This window comes from Dipodomys spectabilis, unplaced genomic scaffold (assembly GCF_019054845.1).
Source record: "Dipodomys spectabilis isolate Male_0828 unplaced genomic scaffold, ASM1905484v1 ptg000760l, whole genome shotgun sequence".
In the NCBI taxonomy this organism is placed as follows: Eukaryota; Metazoa; Chordata; class Mammalia; order Rodentia; family Heteromyidae; genus Dipodomys; species Dipodomys spectabilis.
In genome coordinates, this window is record NW_024871437.1 from 50,949 (window position 1) to 68,549 (window position 17,601).

At 58.7% G+C, this 17,601-nt stretch overlaps 1 protein-coding gene across 1 annotated transcript in view; it reads right to left on the reverse strand.

The window, feature by feature from the left end:
* Window positions 1–17,601, reverse strand: part of Afap1 (actin filament associated protein 1) — an 85,122-nt gene that overhangs the window by 27,440 nt on the left and 40,081 nt on the right. The window contains exons 2-7 of the mRNA XM_042672701.1: window positions 17,264–17,392; window positions 15,595–15,689; window positions 13,839–13,947; window positions 12,919–13,130; window positions 10,037–10,216; window positions 600–695 (exon numbers count right to left, since the gene is read on the reverse strand). Of these exons, the coding sequence (XP_042528635.1) occupies window positions 600–695; window positions 10,037–10,216; window positions 12,919–13,130; window positions 13,839–13,947; window positions 15,595–15,689; window positions 17,264–17,390 (819 nt within the window). The 5' untranslated portion in view covers window positions 17,391–17,392. The remainder of the gene's footprint in view (window positions 1–599; window positions 696–10,036; window positions 10,217–12,918; window positions 13,131–13,838; window positions 13,948–15,594; window positions 15,690–17,263; window positions 17,393–17,601) is intronic.

The window sequence follows — 17,601 nt, forward strand, 5'->3', positions numbered from 1 at the left end:
TAGTGTGTGTGTAGAGAAGACTTCACATGGAAAGCCAGGTCCCCAGCTATAGGCAGACAAGCAGCAGCACTGGGCACAGGGCCCAGCTCGGGTTCCACACCTCTGAGGCGGTGGGGCAGCAGCCCCGCCCGGTGCTCTGCCTCACAGTGGGAGCGAGCAGGCAGCTGGGGCCTGCCAGGACGAGCGTTGGGAAGGCGCAGTTATGAAGCTCCTGTTGTGTTCTGTAAGAAACCAGTCTTGATCGGGGCCCACTGAATAGCTACGTGACTTTACAGGAGACCCTCACCCTCTCTGCCCATGCCTGCCTGCATCGTGGGGAACAAAACAAGCAGCCCTATGTGGGAGATGACTATAGGCCCTGAAGCACATGGGGCCAGGGAGTGAGGGCCGTGGCTTCCCTGCCAACAGCAGTATGGAAGCATCCAGAGAACGGCGTTGAACTCTTAGCAACATGAACATTCTCGGTGCAACGAAACAGAAGCCCGAGGCTGGCGGTGTGTACAGAAACCTCACACTGCGGCTCTCGAATGTGCACGATCACTAAGAATCACTGACGAAGGCAAAGAGACGAGCAAAGCCCCCCGGGAGGGGCACCTTACCTTCTCCAGCTCCACCTTGTGCACGGGCGCGCCGGGCAGGGGGGCGCACTCTGGCTCTGAGGGGGCCCCGCAGCCGCTGTAGGCTTCCTTGATCACCTGTGAGGAACAGAGGACTACACTGTGAGGAGAAAGGCGGGGGGGGGGGGGGGGGCACAACGAAGGTGGACCCTGTCCACTGGCTCATTTACTCGTCAGACCAGTGCTGCCCGGCCTCCTGCCGCCCCGGACTCTGGGGCCACAGCGGGAAATGCATGCGGGCTCCTGGGCTGGGCTCACAGAACACGGAGGCAAGCAGGCATAAGAACCAACAAGAAGCCCAGGGTGAAGAGGGGAAGACAGAGCGCCCGGGACTGCAGGAGAAAGCCGCAAGGTTGAGCAAGATGGCGAGGAGCGTGCATGAGCAGGAGGGCCCCACAGGACGGGGCAGGGGCGCCAGGGAGGAGGAGTCCCAGAGACAGCAGCTGGGAAGCCCATCACGGTCTCTCCGTGAGGGAAGCAGACAGGGAGGGCCCGCGGCGGGAGGGAGGAGGTGCGCAAAGGGCAGGATTCTGAGTTGTGCGTCCTGCTGAAGGCTCCGGTCACCTGGATGTGTGCTGGGTGGGGGGCCCTGGTGCAATGAGACTTGGGAAGCCTGGCCTCAGGCCCCGCGGCCATGGGGAGCCCCCGCTCAGGCCCTGTGGGATAAGAGGACCCTGCCAGTAGCCTGGAGAACCTCCTTCCCCACTCTTGGCCATCATTTCCTCATTCACAGAATCAGAAAGACCTGTCTGCAGGACTGTGGCTAAATGAAGTAGCACAAGAGCCTACAGGCACAGCGCCCGCGCTTGAATCTAGAATAAAGACAGCATGAGTCAACATGCACGGCACCTGGGCCTGAATCTAGAATGAAGATTGCCTAAGAACCTATGCGCACGGAGCCTGTGCCCAGTCCAGAACCACTCCTTCCAAACAGGAAGCACGGTGACCGCCACACCCGCCTGCCGAGACTGCCCTCGTGTGGAAGGAACGAACTCAGCAGAGCCCAGACGGGGTAGAGGAAGAAGCGCAGCTGCCTCAATAGGTAATGGGTGGGTGGGTGGACGGATGGATGGATAGATGGACGGAAGGACAGATGACAGATAAAAGGATGTATGGGTAATGGCCGGTGGATGGATAGATGGCTGGTGGATGGACGGAAGGATATATGAATACTGAATGCATAGATGATGGATAGAAGGATGGACGGATGGATGCAGGAAGGAGGAGGCTGGTTCTCTACGCTCCCACTTCCTTGATTTCACTTTGGCCTCTTTGCAGTAGCTTTTTATTCCTCCTCGGCATTTTTTTTTTTTTTGAAAGACCAGACTATCTTTTCTCCAGGGAAGGAGCATGGTACAATGGGAAATGACTAAGCTTTCATGCCAGAGAAAGCTGGGTGTGAGCTCCAGATGGCCGCCTTGCTACCTGAGCAGGCTGAGTCTTCCCCTCATCTAAACCACACACGAAATCGCACTGCAGGTGGCCTGGGGTAGACGGACTGGTGGCAAGTGTGGGCAGCCCGCCCGCCCAGCGCCTCTCCACACCAGGCTGCTGCCCACAATTACAGCTCTAAATGGAGGAAATGTGTGTTTCAATTACACAAGCAAAACTGAATCTGATGGGCTCCTTATTTTGCACTAAAGGAGTGTACCCCTAAACAGAGCTGGCCAAGAACTGTGGTCTCAGTAACAGAAACACCCATTCCAGAAAGTTGCTTCTTCCTGTTTCGTTTCCGGTGGAGGAAAAATATACACCATGTTGGCAGCCCTGACCCCCTTGTTCTACCTGCTCTGTGTGTGTGTGTGTGTGCGTGCGTGCACACATGTGCACACACACTGCCACTCCCATTCCCATAGCTAAACAGAGCTGTACTTCCGCATCCAGCCCGGGCTCCTACCTCCTGGCCTCCTGCTCTGGATGGGTGGGTAGACGGTGGACAGATGGAAGGGTGCATGATAGATAAAAGATGTATGCATGATGGGTGATACGGATGGATAGACGGATGGTGGGTGGATGATGGATGGATGATTGGACATGATTTACATCCAGAATGTTCCCTAAAGGCCGTGCATTGAGGGTTAGGGGCCAGCCTGTGGCATTACTGGGAGGCGGACCCTGAGGGGCGGAGCCTCCTGAGGGGAAGCCAGGTGACGGGGGCGTGCAGGGAGCTGGCGGAGGTGAGCAGCTCCACCACTGCCTGCCTGGCCGTGACAGTCGGCCTCAGCCTGGGCCTGAGCCCAGGGCGCGGGCGTGGTGAGTGGGGGAGGGCGGGGTGAGTGAAGAGGCCATAAACAAAGGCTGAGTGGCCTTCAACAAGCTCTTTGCACTGTGTGTTTCTGATGTTCATTCTTAAGAGGCTTGTGTTCAAATTCAGTCACATGTCCCTCCCAAACAAGTGGTTGTGTGTGTGGTATTCTGCTTGCTTCTAACTTGAACCCTCCTCTCCAGAAACACAGTTTCTGCACATTTTTTTTTAAAGAAACCCAACCACACTGTTTCTGGGAACACTGGCTCTCGTCTTCTGTGTGAGCTCTAAGGACGGCTCATGCTTGCCGCTTTTGTGTGACTACACACAGACAGACAGACACACTCAGTTCACTGCAGCCAGAGCTGGTGGCTGTGGCATCTTCAGGAGGACCTCCGGGTGGTTAAGTCCTGCAGGGAGTCGCATGCTGTTACCCATCATCATCCTCACATTTATCACACTGGGCAAAGGGATGTGTGTGTGTTTCCAATAAAGCATTTCAATCATTACACTAAAGCCGTGCTTCAAAATATCAAAATCCTCGATCAGAAGCTTTGAACAATGGGGCAACCGCAGTCCGTGTTTAAAACAAAAGATCATCACTGGTTTATGAGCCGGCCCCGGCCCCGGCCCCGCAGACAGCGCCACGCCTTTACTTCAGCTTCTAATCCCAGGGTTCATTTTTAATGGGGGGGGGGGGGGGAGTTAACTGAGGCTTGAACTCAGGAGCTCTTGCTTTTCAGTCAAGGCTGGCAGTCTACCACTTGAGACTCCTCCGCTTCTGGCTTTTAACTAGAGTGCTAAGGATGCACTCAGCCTTTTCATTCTACCGCTTTGTAATTCTCTTTGACAGACAGATGGAGAAGACTGGGTCGATGACAAACATCCGGCGTTCAACGCACACAAGGACCACTCCGGACTTCCAGCGCCCTCGCCTCTCCCTCCCTCTCTCTCTCTCTTCTTCTTGTCTCTGTCTCTCTCTCACTTTCTTCTCCCCGCTAGGAGGAGAACTGCTTTGTTTTGTTTTAATTTATCCCATTCATAGAGACGTGGACTCTGTAAGGTAAAGGCTGTGATGACAGCGCTGACTGACCTCTCATAAAACTGTCATTACTAACATTTTATGATATTTTGAGGAAACTGAAAAAAATTACTAAGAATAGAGAGTGAGAGGGGGCGCTCAGAGCCCGGGACGCGCGGGCCCGAGGGCGCCGGTCAGCAGTGTGGCCAGTGCCGGCCGGTGTGGCTGTGTGGCTTCCCGGCGACGGTGGGCAGCACACTTGGGAAGTAGGACACAGCGCCAGGCGGAGGTCCCCACGCACGGGAGGCCTGGGCGGCACTGCACAGCACGGACAGCTCGGAGAGCCAGAGCAGTGACCACACCAAACCACGCAAGCCACGGCCACCCCAGCGCTCCCGGGGCCACAGTGCAGGGCCGCTCCCTGCTCCCCGCAAGCTCCCCAACTCCTGCCTGGACAAAACTCCGGGTCCACCCCAGGGGGCACTGTGCAGACAAGGCGCCAGCACAGCACAGGGAGCACCGTGCAGACAAGGAGGCAGCACAGCACAGGGAGCACTGTGCAGACAAGGAGGCAGCACAGCACAGGGAGCACTGTGCAGACAAGGCGGCAGCACAGGGAGCACTGTGCAGACAAGGAGGCAGCACAGCACAGGGAGCACCGTGCAGACAAGGAGGCAGCACAGCACAGGGAGCACTGTGCAGACAAGGAGGCAGCACAGGGAGCACTGTGCAGACAAGGCGGCAGCACAGGGAGCACTGTGCAGACAAGGAGGCAGCACAGCACAGGGGGCACTGTGCAGACAAGGAGGCAGCACAGGGAGCACTGTGCAGACAAGGAGGCAGCACAGGGAGCACTGTGCAGACAAGGAGGCAGCACAGGGAGCACTGTGCAGACAAGGAGGCAGCACAGCACAGGGAGCACCGTGCAGACAAGGAGGCAGCACAGCACAGGGAGCACTGTGCAGACAAGGAGGCAGCACAGCACAGGGAGCACTGTGCAGACAAGGAGGCAGCACAGCACAGGGAGCACTGTGCAGACAAGGAGGCAGCACAGGGAGCACTGTGCAGACAAGGCGGCAGCACAGCACAGGGAGCACTGTGCAGACAAGGAGACAGCACAGCACAGGGAGCACTGTGCAGACAAGGCGGCAGCACAGGGAGCACTGTGCAGACAAGGAGGCAGCACAGCACAGGGAGCACTGTGCAGACAAGGAGACAGCACAGCACAGGGAGCACTGTGCAGACAAGGAGGCAGCACAGCACAGGGAGCACTGTGCAGACAAGGAGGCAGCACAGGGAGCACTGTGCAGACAAGGAGGCAGCACAGCACAGGGAGCACTGTGCAGACAAGGAGGCAGCACAGGGAGCACCGTGCAGACAAGGAGGCAGCACAGGGAGCACTGTGCAGACAAGGAGGCAGCACAGCACAGGGAGCACCGTGCAGACAAGGAGGCAGCACAGCACAGGGAGCACTGTGCAGACAAGGAGGCAGCACAGCACAGGGAGCACTGTGCAGACAAGGAGGCAGCACAGCACAGGGAGCACTGTGCAGACAAGGAGGCAGCACAGGGAGCACCGTGCAGACAAGGAGGCAGCACAGGGAGCACTGTGCAGACAAGGAGGCAGCACAGGGAGCACTGTGCAGACAAGGAGGCAGCACAGGGAGCACTGTGCAGACAAGGAGGCAGCACAGCACAGGGAGCACTGTGCAGACAAGGCGGCAGCACAGCACAGGGAGCACTGTGCAGACAAGGAGGCAGCACAGGGAGCACTGTGCAGACAAGGAGGCAGCACAGGGAGCACTGTGCAGACAAGGAGGCAGCACAGGGAGCACTGTGCAGACAAGGAGGCAGCACAGCACAGGGAGCACTGTGCAGACAAGGAGGCAGCACAGCACAGGGAGCACTGTGCAGACAAGGAGACAGCACAGGGAGCACTGTGCAGACAAGGAGGCAGCACAGGGAGCACTGTGCAGACAAGGAGGCAGCACAGCACAGGGAGCACTGTGCAGACAAGGAGGCAGCACAGCACAGGGAGCACCGTGCAGACAAGGAGGCAGCACAGGGAGCACTGTGCAGACAAGGAGGCAGCACAGGGAGCACTGTGCAGACAAGGAGGCAGCACAGGGAGCACCGTGCAGACAAGGAGGCAGCACAGCACAGGGAGCACTGTGCAGACAAGGAGACAGCACAGCACAGGGAGCACTGTGCAGACAAGGAGGCAGCACAGCACAGGGAGCACCGTGCAGACAAGGAGGCAGCACAGCACAGGGAGCACTGTGCAGACAAGGAGGCAGCACAGCACAGGGAGCACTGTGCAGACAAGGAGACAGCACAGGGAGCACCGTGCAGACAAGGAGGCAGCACAGGGAGCACCGTGCAGACAAGGAGGCAGCACAGGGAGCACCGTGCAGACAAGGAGGCAGCACAGCACAGGGAGCACTGTGCAGACAAGGAGGCAGCACAGGGAGCACTGTGCAGACAAGGCAGCACAGCACAGGGAGCACTGTGCAGACAAGGAGGCAGCACAGCACAGGGAGCACTGTGCAGACAAGGAGGCAGCACAGCACAGGGAGCACTGTGCAGACAAGGAGACAGCACAGGGAGCACCGTGCAGACAAGGAGGCAGCACAGCACAGGGAGCACTGTGCAGACAAGGAGGCAGCACAGCACAGGGAGCACTGTGCAGACAAGGAGGCAGCACAGCACAGGGAGCACTGTGCAGACAAGGAGGCAGCACAGGGAGCACCGTGCAGACAAGGAGGCAGCACAGCACAGGGAGCACTGTGCAGACAAGGAGACAGCACAGGGAGCACTGTGCAGACAAGGAGGCAGCACAGGGAGCACTGTGCAGACAAGGAGGCAGCACAGGGAGCACCGTGCAGACAAGGAGGCAGCACAGCACAGGGAGCACTGTGCAGACAAGGAGACAGCACAGGGAGCACTGTGCAGACAAGGAGGCAGCACAGGGAGCACTGTGCAGACAAGGAGGCAGCACAGGGAGCACTGTGCAGACAAGGAGGCAGCACAGCACAGGGAGCACTGTGCAGACAAGGCGGCAGCACAGCACAGGGAGCACTGTGCAGACAAGGAGGCAGCACAGGGAGCACCGTGCAGACAAGGAGGCAGCACAGGGAGCACCGTGCAGACAAGGAGGCAGCACAGCACAGGGAGCACTGTGCAGACAAGGAGGCAGCACAGGGAGCACCGTGCAGACAAGGAGGCAGCACAGCACAGGGAGCACTGTGCAGACAAGGAGACAGCACAGGGAGCACTGTGCAGACAAGGAGGCAGCACAGGGAGCACTGTGCAGACAAGGAGGCAGCACAGGGAGCACTGTGCAGACAAGGAGGCAGCACAGCACAGGGAGCACTGTGCAGACAAGGAGGCAGCACAGCACAGGGAGCACCGTGCAGACAAGGAGGCAGCACAGCACAGGGAGCACTGTGCAGACAAGGCGGCAGCACAGCACAGGGAGCACTGTGCAGACAAGGAGGCAGCACAGGGAGCACCGTGCAGACAAGGAGGCAGCACAGGGAGCACCGTGCAGACAAGGAGGCAGCACAGCACAGGGAGCACTGTGCAGACAAGGAGACAGCACAGGGAGCACCGTGCAGACAAGGAGGCAGCACAGCACAGGGAGCACTGTGCAGACAAGGAGGCAGCACAGCACAGGGAGCACTGTGCAGACAAGGCAGCACAGCACAGGGAGCACTGTGCAGACAAGGAGGCAGCACAGGGAGCACCGTGCAGACAAGGAGGCAGCACAGCACAGGGAGCACTGTGCAGACAAGGAGACAGCACAGGGAGCACTGTGCAGACAAGGAGGCAGCACAGGGAGCACTGTGCAGACAAGGAGGCAGCACAGGGAGCACTGTGCAGACAAGGAGGCAGCACAGGGAGCACTGTGCAGACAAGGAGGCAGCACAGCACAGGGAGCACTGTGCAGACAAGGAGGCAGCACAGCACAGGGAGCACTGTGCAGACAAGGAGGCAGCACAGGGAGCACTGTGCAGACAAGGAGGCAGCACAGCACAGGGAGCACTGTGCAGACAAGGCGGCAGCACAGCACAGGGAGCACTGTGCAGACAAGGAGGCAGCACAGGGAGCACCGTGCAGACAAGGAGGCAGCACAGGGAGCACCGTGCAGACAAGGAGGCAGCACAGCACAGGGAGCACTGTGCAGACAAGGAGACAGCACAGCACAGGGAGCACTGTGCAGACAAGGAGGCAGCACAGGGAGCACTGTGCAGACAAGGCGGCAGCACAGCACAGGGAGCACTGTGCAGACAAGGAGACAGCACAGCACAGGGAGCACTGTGCAGACAAGGAGGCAGCACAGGGAGCACTGTGCAGACAAGGAGGCAGCACAGCACAGGGAGCACTGTGCAGACAAGGAGACAGCACAGCACAGGGAGCACTGTGCAGACAAGGAGGCAGCACAGGGAGCACTGTGCAGACAAGGCGGCAGCACAGCACAGGGAGCACTGTGCAGACAAGGCGGCAGCACAGCACAGGGAGCACTGTGCAGACAAGGAGGCAGCACAGGGAGCACCGTGCAGACAAGGAGGCAGCACAGGGAGCACTGTGCAGACAAGGAGGCAGCACAGGGAGCACTGTGCAGACAAGGCGGCAGCACAGCACAGGGAGCACTGTGCAGACAAGGAGACAGCACAGCACAGGGAGCACTGTGCAGACAAGGAGGCAGCACAGGGAGCACTGTGCAGACAAGGCGGCAGCACAGCACAGGGAGCACTGTGCAGACAAGGAGACAGCACAGCACAGGGAGCACTGTGCAGACAAGGAGGCAGCACAGGGAGCACTGTGCAGACAAGGAGGCAGCACAGCACAGGGAGCACTGTGCAGACAAGGAGGCAGCACAGGGAGCACTGTGCAGACAAGGAGGCAGCACAGGGAGCACTGTGCAGACAAGGAGGCAGCACAGGGAGCACTGTGCAGACAAGGAGGCAGCACAGGGAGCACCGTGCAGACAAGGAGGCAGCACAGGGAGCACTGTGCAGACAAGGCGGCAGCACAGGGAGCACTGTGCAGACAAGGAGGCAGCACAGCACAGGGAGCACTGTGCAGACAAGGAGGCAGCACAGCACAGGGAGCACTGTGCAGACAAGGCGGCAGCACAGGGAGCACTGTGCAGACAAGGAGGCAGCACAGGGAGCACTGTGCAGACAAGGAGGCAGCACAGGGAGCACCGTGCAGACAAGGAGGCAGCACAGGGAGCACTGTGCAGACAAGGCGGCAGCACAGCACAGGGGGCACCGTGCAGACAAGGAGGCAGCACAGCACAGGGAGCACTGTGCAGACAAGGAGGCAGCACAGGGAGCACTGTGCAGACAAGGAGGCAGCACAGGGAGCACTGTGCAGACAAGGAGGCAGCACAGGGAGCACTGTGCAGACAAGGCGGCAGCACAGCACAGGGGGCACCGTGCAGACAAGGAGGCAGCACAGCACAGGGAGCACTGTGCAGACAAGGAGGCAGCACAGGGAGCACTGTGCAGACAAGGAGGCAGCACAGGGAGCACTGTGCAGACAAGGCGGCAGCACAGGGAGCACTGTGCAGACAAGGAGGCAGCACAGGGAGCACTGTGCAGACAAGGAGGCAGCACAGCACAGGGAGCACTGTGCAGACAAGGAGACAGCACAGCACAGGGAGCACTGTGCAGACAAGGAGGCAGCACAGCACAGGGAGCACTGTGCAGACAAGGAGGCAGCACAGGGAGCACCGTGCAGACAAGGCGCCAGGGAGGAAGGGCAGGGCCACAGAGATGAAACCTGACCGGTGGCCACCATGCCCCTTGACGCAGGAGGGGCCGCCACTCAGTTGCTCATTTATGTGACCATGGAAAGCCATACAACACTCAGATTCACACACAATCAAACCCAGAAGATGGCCCAGCTCTGAGACGCTCGGGGACTCAGCACCACCGTGAGGCAAACGCTAAAACAGCGGACATTTGAAAAGGTGGGTACAGGGGGAAGAGGATTTCAGCCAGAATGGGAGGTATGAAGAGAAGGTGTTCGGGTTACTGCGTTCTGCCAGTGCTAGAACCCCACTCTGAATAGTGGCGGGCGGGGGGGGGCTCAGGGATGGCCGTGAGAGGCGCCTGGCGGGACGGCAGGACAGCCGGACACCTACCTTGAGCCACTGCTCGGCCTGCTCCCTGCTCTGCACGGCGAGCACCAGGGGGTCGGTGCCCTGCTGGGTGATCTTCAGCTCGTGCTGCTTCTTCTTGCTGTCTTTCGGGATGTAGGCGACGCTGCAGCCTTGCAGCGGCAGCTCCATCTGCGGCTGCTGGTCCTTGGAGCTCTTGTAGCACTGCATTCAACACAAGCCAATGCGTCTTGTCAGGGAGTGGCACGGAGCCGGGCGCGGTGGCTCCCACCCGAGGATCACCGTTAAAGCCAGTCCCGACAGCAACGTCTGGGAGACCTCCTATCTCCAATTAATCAGCAAAAGGCCAGAAGTTCAAGTGTGGCTCAAGGAGAGAAGCACTCACTTTGAGCAAAACCACTAAGAGACAGAGCCCAGGCCCTGAGTTCAAGCCCCAGTACTAACTCAAAAAACACAGCAAAATAAAGCCTGTGAAACTGTGGGTGGTGCCAGGCTTGGTCGTGGAACTGCTGCAAGGTTGGGAAGGGTCTGCACACTAACAGGTATCACACACACGCACGCACGCACGCATACACGCGTGCGCGCTCTCATGACCCAGAAGGGCCTTCGCCTGCTCATTACCAAGAGTTCACTGAGCATCTGGACAGGATAAAGCTGAGGTTCTAGATTCCGCAGAGCCAGGGAGGCCCTGCTTGGATAAGGCGGAGGTTCTGGGGTGCTGCTTCACGACATTCTGCAATTCTGTCTAAACAGCGCATCAAATGCACTAGCGTTCACACGATCACTGTGGCATGCCAGGCTCTCTCAGATTTGCTGAGACTACACAACCAGCACCGCTTAGGGCCAGCAAATGTCACTTTTGTGCCCCCCGCCAGGTGCGCTTTCCTGTGTCCCCAAAGCTCACGCTGCTCGGCAGACCCGCCAGGTGCTCTAAGACGCCCAGCGACTGGCTCACGGCCGAGGGCTGCGTCCCGCAGCCCTGGTGTCTTATTATTTGGAACCAAAGACATCCTGTGTGCGGAACACCTGGTTCTGCTCAGTCGCTGGTCCAAGCTGGGCCTGGGAGTTCAAGCTCACTGAGTCTGCTTCCTCATTAGCAAACTGGGCTTTGACACTGTTGATATTTGACACTAAAAATCACATGCTACCAAGTCCTGAGAGTCTACACAAGACTCTGCATGTGTGCCATTCAGCCCCCCCAGGTGGAGCCTGGGTGGCTTAGTGCCGACCCCAGGGCCACCTGCACGCGGCAGAGCCGGAAGGCAGCGCTGACAGCACGGGCTGCGTCCTGCACGCCGCCCACCGGTGATGGGCAGTGCGGTGACAGTCACCCACTCTCTGTTCAGTCTGAAAAACACTTGGCTTTCCCACAGCTAATTTGCTTCATGTTAACAGAGTTGTCTGAGTAGCTAAACCATGAGCTCTTCTGAACGAAGCTCCACGGGAACGGTTTTGATCCGGCATTTAATCAAAGTCGATGCTTTCTCCCATGTTTCATTTTCGTTCCACTATTTGGAAGTATTCTAAGTGGGAGCTATTATGGTTAGGATGTAGAGAGGAGAACCTCGTTGAAGGCCAGAGGGGAGGAGGGAGAGATGTAGAGGGGCGGGGAGAAGGGTTGCAGGTCTGGACCCCAAGATGCTGCTCCCCACCCACGGCCCAGGCTGTATGTGGGGTGTGTGTGCTTAAGACATCGTCTTCTAACCACATCTGCAGTCAGTACATGAGACCGTAAATGAGGGCTGTGTTCATGGAGTTCTTCAGGCTTTAAAATCCCCAAGAGCATCATTTCTGGCATATTCTCAATGTGGGAGACATTCAGGCCACACATGTGGAGAAGCAATGTACCCCACTGTTCTAAAACACTGACAAAGACATTCATTTAAAAACATACGATGGTCTGTGACGCTAGGAAATTATGACTCCCACAAGTCAAAAAACTTGGTTTTAACAACAACAACAAAAAAAAAACCACCAAAAAACTATCATCTGTTCCGTTAAAACATGACTGGTGATAACAGAAAGGCTCAGTTTTGCTTTGTGACACACTTCTGAGCAATTACCAGCCAACTTGAAAGAAAAGCAGAAGGCAAAAATGTACTAGTAAGAGCCAGGCACCAGGCAGGAGGGAGACAAAACTATGAGACTCTTATCTCCAATTAACCAGAAAAAAGCCAGAAGTGGAGCTGTGGCTCAAGTGGTACAGCACCAGACTTGACTGTAAATAGTTAAGAAACAGCACCCGGTCCTAAGTTCATGCCCTAGTGTTGGCACATGTGTGCATGAACACGAACTAACGAACATACACGAACAAACACACACAGGTTCTGTCGAGTTCATAACTGATGATCAGGCATGTTTTCCAGTGGGGAGGAGAGGGAGGACAGGGAGAGAAGAGGGTGGGGGATGGAAGCTCACCCCCCTCCCTCACTAGAGGCTTCTGGGAACAACCCCATGGCCCACTGCAGGCTGGGCTACGGCTTCCACCCCCAGCTTCTGGTTCATTCTCTCCAACCTCCTATGTTGCCTCTTGGGTTAATTTCCAAAAGAATTTCCTTTCCCCCAGCGCCTCCCCTCCCATGGTGACCTGGCTGGGAGGAATTCACTGACTCACGGTCCATCCTGCACAGCCTGGCAAGTTACAGCATTCGAGCATTTCCACTGACAGCCGCAGGCCCGGCAGGGCGGGGAGGCTCCGAGCCTGAGCCCGGGATGCACAGCCTGGCCTGCCGCCCGCCCAGGCCCAGCCAGGGCTCGGCGGGGCTCAGTCCAGCTCAGCCTGTTCACTGAGCTGGGATGGCTCTGGCGTTCACCATGCCCCCAGCACTCCAGGGCCCGGCTCCGGCGTTCAACGCGGCCCCAGCACGGCTCCCTGCCCCGCACGCCCTGCACTGCGATGCACTCACCAGCAGCTTGGTGTCCTTGACGACGCACAGCAGTTTGGTCCACTGGCCGAACCGTTTCTTGCGCAGCAGAAAGGCGCAGATCTTGGCGTCCTTCACCAGGTCCATGGAAGCCTCCTCCGACGGCCACTGGTGCCGCGTCTTCTTCCCCTTCCCATCCTCCTCCTCCTCGTCGTAGGACTCATAGGAGCTGCTCATGGCGTCTGAGTCATAATCTGCCAGGCAGGTGAGCACAGTTAGAGGAGCACAACACCGATTTTCTAATCTCTGAGGAAACTCAGTGAGAAAGGGGCGGCTGTGCTAACTCAATAAAATGCTCCCACAAGAAGTGACTAAACCTATCCCTAAGTTGGGCTCTGTGACTCCTGCCTGTAATCTGTTACTTGGGAGACTGAGATTGGGAGGATCAAGGTTTGAGGCCAACCCCTGGCAGAAAAGTCCTCAAGACTCTGTCTGCACAAAGGGAAGCCGGATGCAGCAGCGCACGCATATAATCCCAGCAACTACAAGAAGCCTCAAGATGGACCGTGGCTCTCCCCTAAAAGTAACTGGTTAAAAAAAAAAAAAAAAAAAAAAAAAAAAAACTAGCCTCCTCTCTGCTTTTTTCTAGCTCTTTTCTCTTTCCCAGCTCTCTCTTCTCTTTCCCAGCTCTCTCTTGTTCCCAGCAATTTCTCTTTCCCAGCTCTCTCTTCTCTTTCCCAGCTCCTCTTTCCCAGCTCTTTCCCAGCAGGTCTACTGAATAAACCTACCCCTTCCCTGAAATAAAAAAACTAGCCTGGAGGCCTGGATCGGCAGTAGAGTGCCAGGGTACCAACCTAGCGTGTGAGGGGCCGAGTTCAAACGCAAGTACCACCAAGAGGAAGAACCCCAAGCCATGGCTGTGTCCCATGCCCGCTGCAGCCCGCTCCGGGGCCCCCACTCACTGGCTGTGATGTACTCCGGGGCCTTCCCGGGGCTCAGTGGCACCGCTTCCTCGTAGTAGCCCTCGGGGAGCGAGGCCGTGGGCAAGGGCGGAGGTCCACTGTCAGGAGGCTGAGGAGAGGAAAACTCGGGGTTGGCTTGGGGTAGGGGGGCTTCACCCCACAGCACTTCCTCCTCACAGCCGTCGCTGGACAAAAGCCCTCCGCCCCCAGGCTGCAAGGCCAGCTCCTGTTCACACCACACCAGCCCTGTCGCAGCCACGGCCACGGCCACGGCCACACCAGCCTACCAGTGAGACGCTGCACACAGCAGCCGGTCCTGGGCACAGCAGCCCTCCCCAGCGCAGCCGGGCTGGCTCGGACGGCTCGGGCTGGCCTCTGGGCCGCTCTGACCCAGGGATGGGTTCCCTTGTCCTTGCAATCCCTGCATAGCCGCGCCCCATAAACTTTCCGATCTCTACCTCTGGAGTAGCTGGGATTATAGGCAAGAGCCACCATGTCCTTTGTGACTTTAAACTGTCGATCCTTCCTGGTGATCACATGCTGGGAACAACCTCATAGAGAAACACTCTTAGCTCAGTAATTCTACCTCAAAGAATGCATGCCGCCTCCATCAGTAATGTGAAAAGGGGTTGAATGGTGTTTAGGCAATCAGGTCAGCTTGGCCTCTCTGCCAAAGTCAGGGAGAGCCGGCCTTGCCGTCACGGCAGGATGAATGTCGCCGAAGATGAGCGGCACGGCGTGTCTGGGCAGAGCAGGCTGGTGCAGGGGCCCTGGCTGTGCCCTGGGGCTCGCGCCGGGTGTGTGACATTTCAGCGGTCTTCACAGCAGAGCATGTGCAGCTCTGCCTGCGCCCTCGTATACCACCTACAACACACGCTGGAGAACTCGGGGCAGACGCCGCCATCTTCCCATGCCATCCCTCACTGACGCTTGTGGCAGCGTGTCATTACGATCGTACTGTTTCCTCACTGGTCACCGTCCCACGGTGCCCTAGTCACAAATCCAAACCCCTCACGAGGATGTGGAGACAGGAACTGCCGCCGATGGGGGCGTGGCCTTGGAGAGCTGGACGACACCGGGGTCTGAGAACATACCTCTCCCTCCCGCCACCCGTGGGTAAGGGCGTCACTGGTCTGGAGAGGCACCCCGTGGGTAAGGGCACCTGATAAACGAGGAAGCAGCGTGGCTCTGCGTGAGCCAGGCCCGCCACCGCCCCTCCCCCGCGGGGCTCCAGGGCTCTGCTGAGGACAGGTAAGGGTACATGGCCCCCGAGTCCCCCGTGGGCTGACCCCACTGACAGCAGATGTAGAAAGTGAGTGCCGGCGTGGCCTGCACCTCCGCTTTCCCCGACTGAGCAGGTAGCAGGCCTGGAACTGCACAGAGCGGCGCGCAGCGCTGGCGGCGCAGGCCCGTGCACATGGAAAACTTGACTTAAACGCAAAACCTCAAACGAAGCCACCGTGCTACCATGTGCACACTTGGTCTCTCTTGAAGAAAATGACTCCTTAAGGGCAGAAGATTCCCGGTCACAGCCGGGGACCTCAGAGGTGACTCGAGAGCCCTGGGGCTCCCTGGCGTGGCTCTGCCTGCCTGACCTCTGCGGCTCTGTTCCTGAACCTGACCCAGGGCTCGGGCAGTCTCCCAACGCCACCTCCGAGCCAGGCCACATCCCAGCCAGGCCACATCCCAGCCAGGCCGCAGGCCTCCTGAGCTGGCCGGGCCTCGGGCGCCCGCGAGGGGCAGGGTGCTCACTCACCAGCCACGGCTGAGGGATCTCCGGCAGAGGCAGCTGAGGGGGTGCTGGCAGGCTGCTGCTCTCCGGCCGTGGGGCGTGCTCCTTGGCTTCAAAGCCTGCAAAGCAAGCAGAGCACAGGGCTGGTGAGGGGCGCTCTGGGCAGGCTCCTTCTCCAGTGCTCCACAGCGATCTGCAAGGCGGGATCATTATTCCCTGCTTTCCGAGTAACTAAGTACACTACAGGACTGTAGAGGGAGAGAGGAGACGGGAGAAGAGGAGGAAGAGAAGAGGAAAAGGGAAGGGCAAGGAAGGGGAGGCGGAGGGGGGGGAATAGAAATGGAAGCCATTGCTTTAAAAAAAAACAACAACAAAACTACGTGGCTGGTGCTTTAGCACAGCAGGCGGTGAAGGAAGGCTTGGTGACCGGTCGGAGGAAGCGGTCAGAGGCCCAGCTCGGGCCTGAGGAGAAGCCTGAGAGGCGGGGTCAGGTGTGTCAGGTCCTCCGCCCACCCAGGCCCCCACACCATGGCACCCTAGTCGGCGCTAGTCCAAGCCGCCACCATCTATCACCCAGCCCGGGCAGAATCCAGACAGCGCCGCGGGTCCCCTGCGGACCTGCTGCCCCGCGTGCCCTGTGCCCTCCGCCTCTCTAACCTGGCCCAGCGTCCCCTCAGCCCTCTCCCAACACCACAGAGAGTGTGCGGGGACCGTCCCCCCGGGCAGCGCGAGGCTGCTGTTGCTGCCGGCTGGCCGGCGGGCATCTGGGAAAGTGGGTGCAGAAGTGACAAGGAAGGTGTTCGCGGGGCTACACTGCTTGCGCAGAGACGGGGGCCACGCAGAACCCGGCTCTTCCTGGCGGGGTCTGAAGATCAGGGACGTGCTAAAGAGCTTACAAGGCGCCCCCAGGAAGAGCTCCAGCGGGCTGAGCTGCTTCTGGAAACAGAAACATGGCGCCAGGTCCTGACCCCTCCAGCTAACACTGGGGTGCTCTTGGGAGCCCCACAATTCTATTCACTCCTGGCAGATAGCCCAGCACTTGGCACAAGACAGGCTCTCAAGGACACTCGCTAAATAAACAGCTCCAATGACCATCGATGAATGGGCAAAACATCGTAGAAAGCGGGTGGAATCCAAGGCGGCTGGAGGTGAAGGGGCTGGGAGAAGGGAACCCCCTCTGCAGGACTGTACCCAAGCCCACCTCTGGAGGACTGTACCCGAGCCCACCTCTGGAGGACTGTACCCGAGCCCACCTCTGGAGGACTGACCCCCTCCCCCCGCCCCAGCCCACCTCTGCAGGACTGTACCCGAGCCCACCTCTGCAGGGCTGTACCCGAGCCCACCTCTGGAGGGCTGACACCCCCACCCCGCCCCCGCCCACCTCTGGAGGGCTGTACCCAAGCCCACCTCTGGAGGGCTGTACCCGAGCCCACCTCTGCAGGGCTGTACCCGAGCCCACCTCTGCAGGGCTGTACCCGAGCCCACCTCTGGAGGGCTGTACCCGAGCCCACCTCTGGAGGGCTGTACCCAAGCCCACCTCTGGAGGGCTGTACCCGAGCCCACCTCTGGAGGGCTGTACCCGAGCCCACCTCTGGAGGGCTGTACCCGAGCCCACCTCTGCAGGGCTGTACCCGAGCCCACCTCTGCAGGGCTGTACCCGAGCCCACCTCTGGAGGACTGTACCCCAGCCCACCTCTGGAGGACTGTATCCGCAGCAGGATGTTGCTGAGCACTGCCTTCTTCTCCCTGACGGTGGATGTGAGATACTCATGGTCAAGGAGTTCGAGGAAGAGGCGAAGTTCAACTATTAACTCTTCCATTGCTGAGAACAAAGGAGAGAGAAGGGAGGGGATTATGAGGCTCCTTGGTATGTCGGTAATGTCACAATAAAAACCTAACCAAACATCACAGCAGGAATGGACACCTCAGTCTCCAAAGCCTTTCATTCCTAGCTTTTCCTCAAGTGCTCCCGCTTGGCAGGTATCAGGTATACAAGGCGTTTCACTGTGGTATTTTCATGCATGCACAATG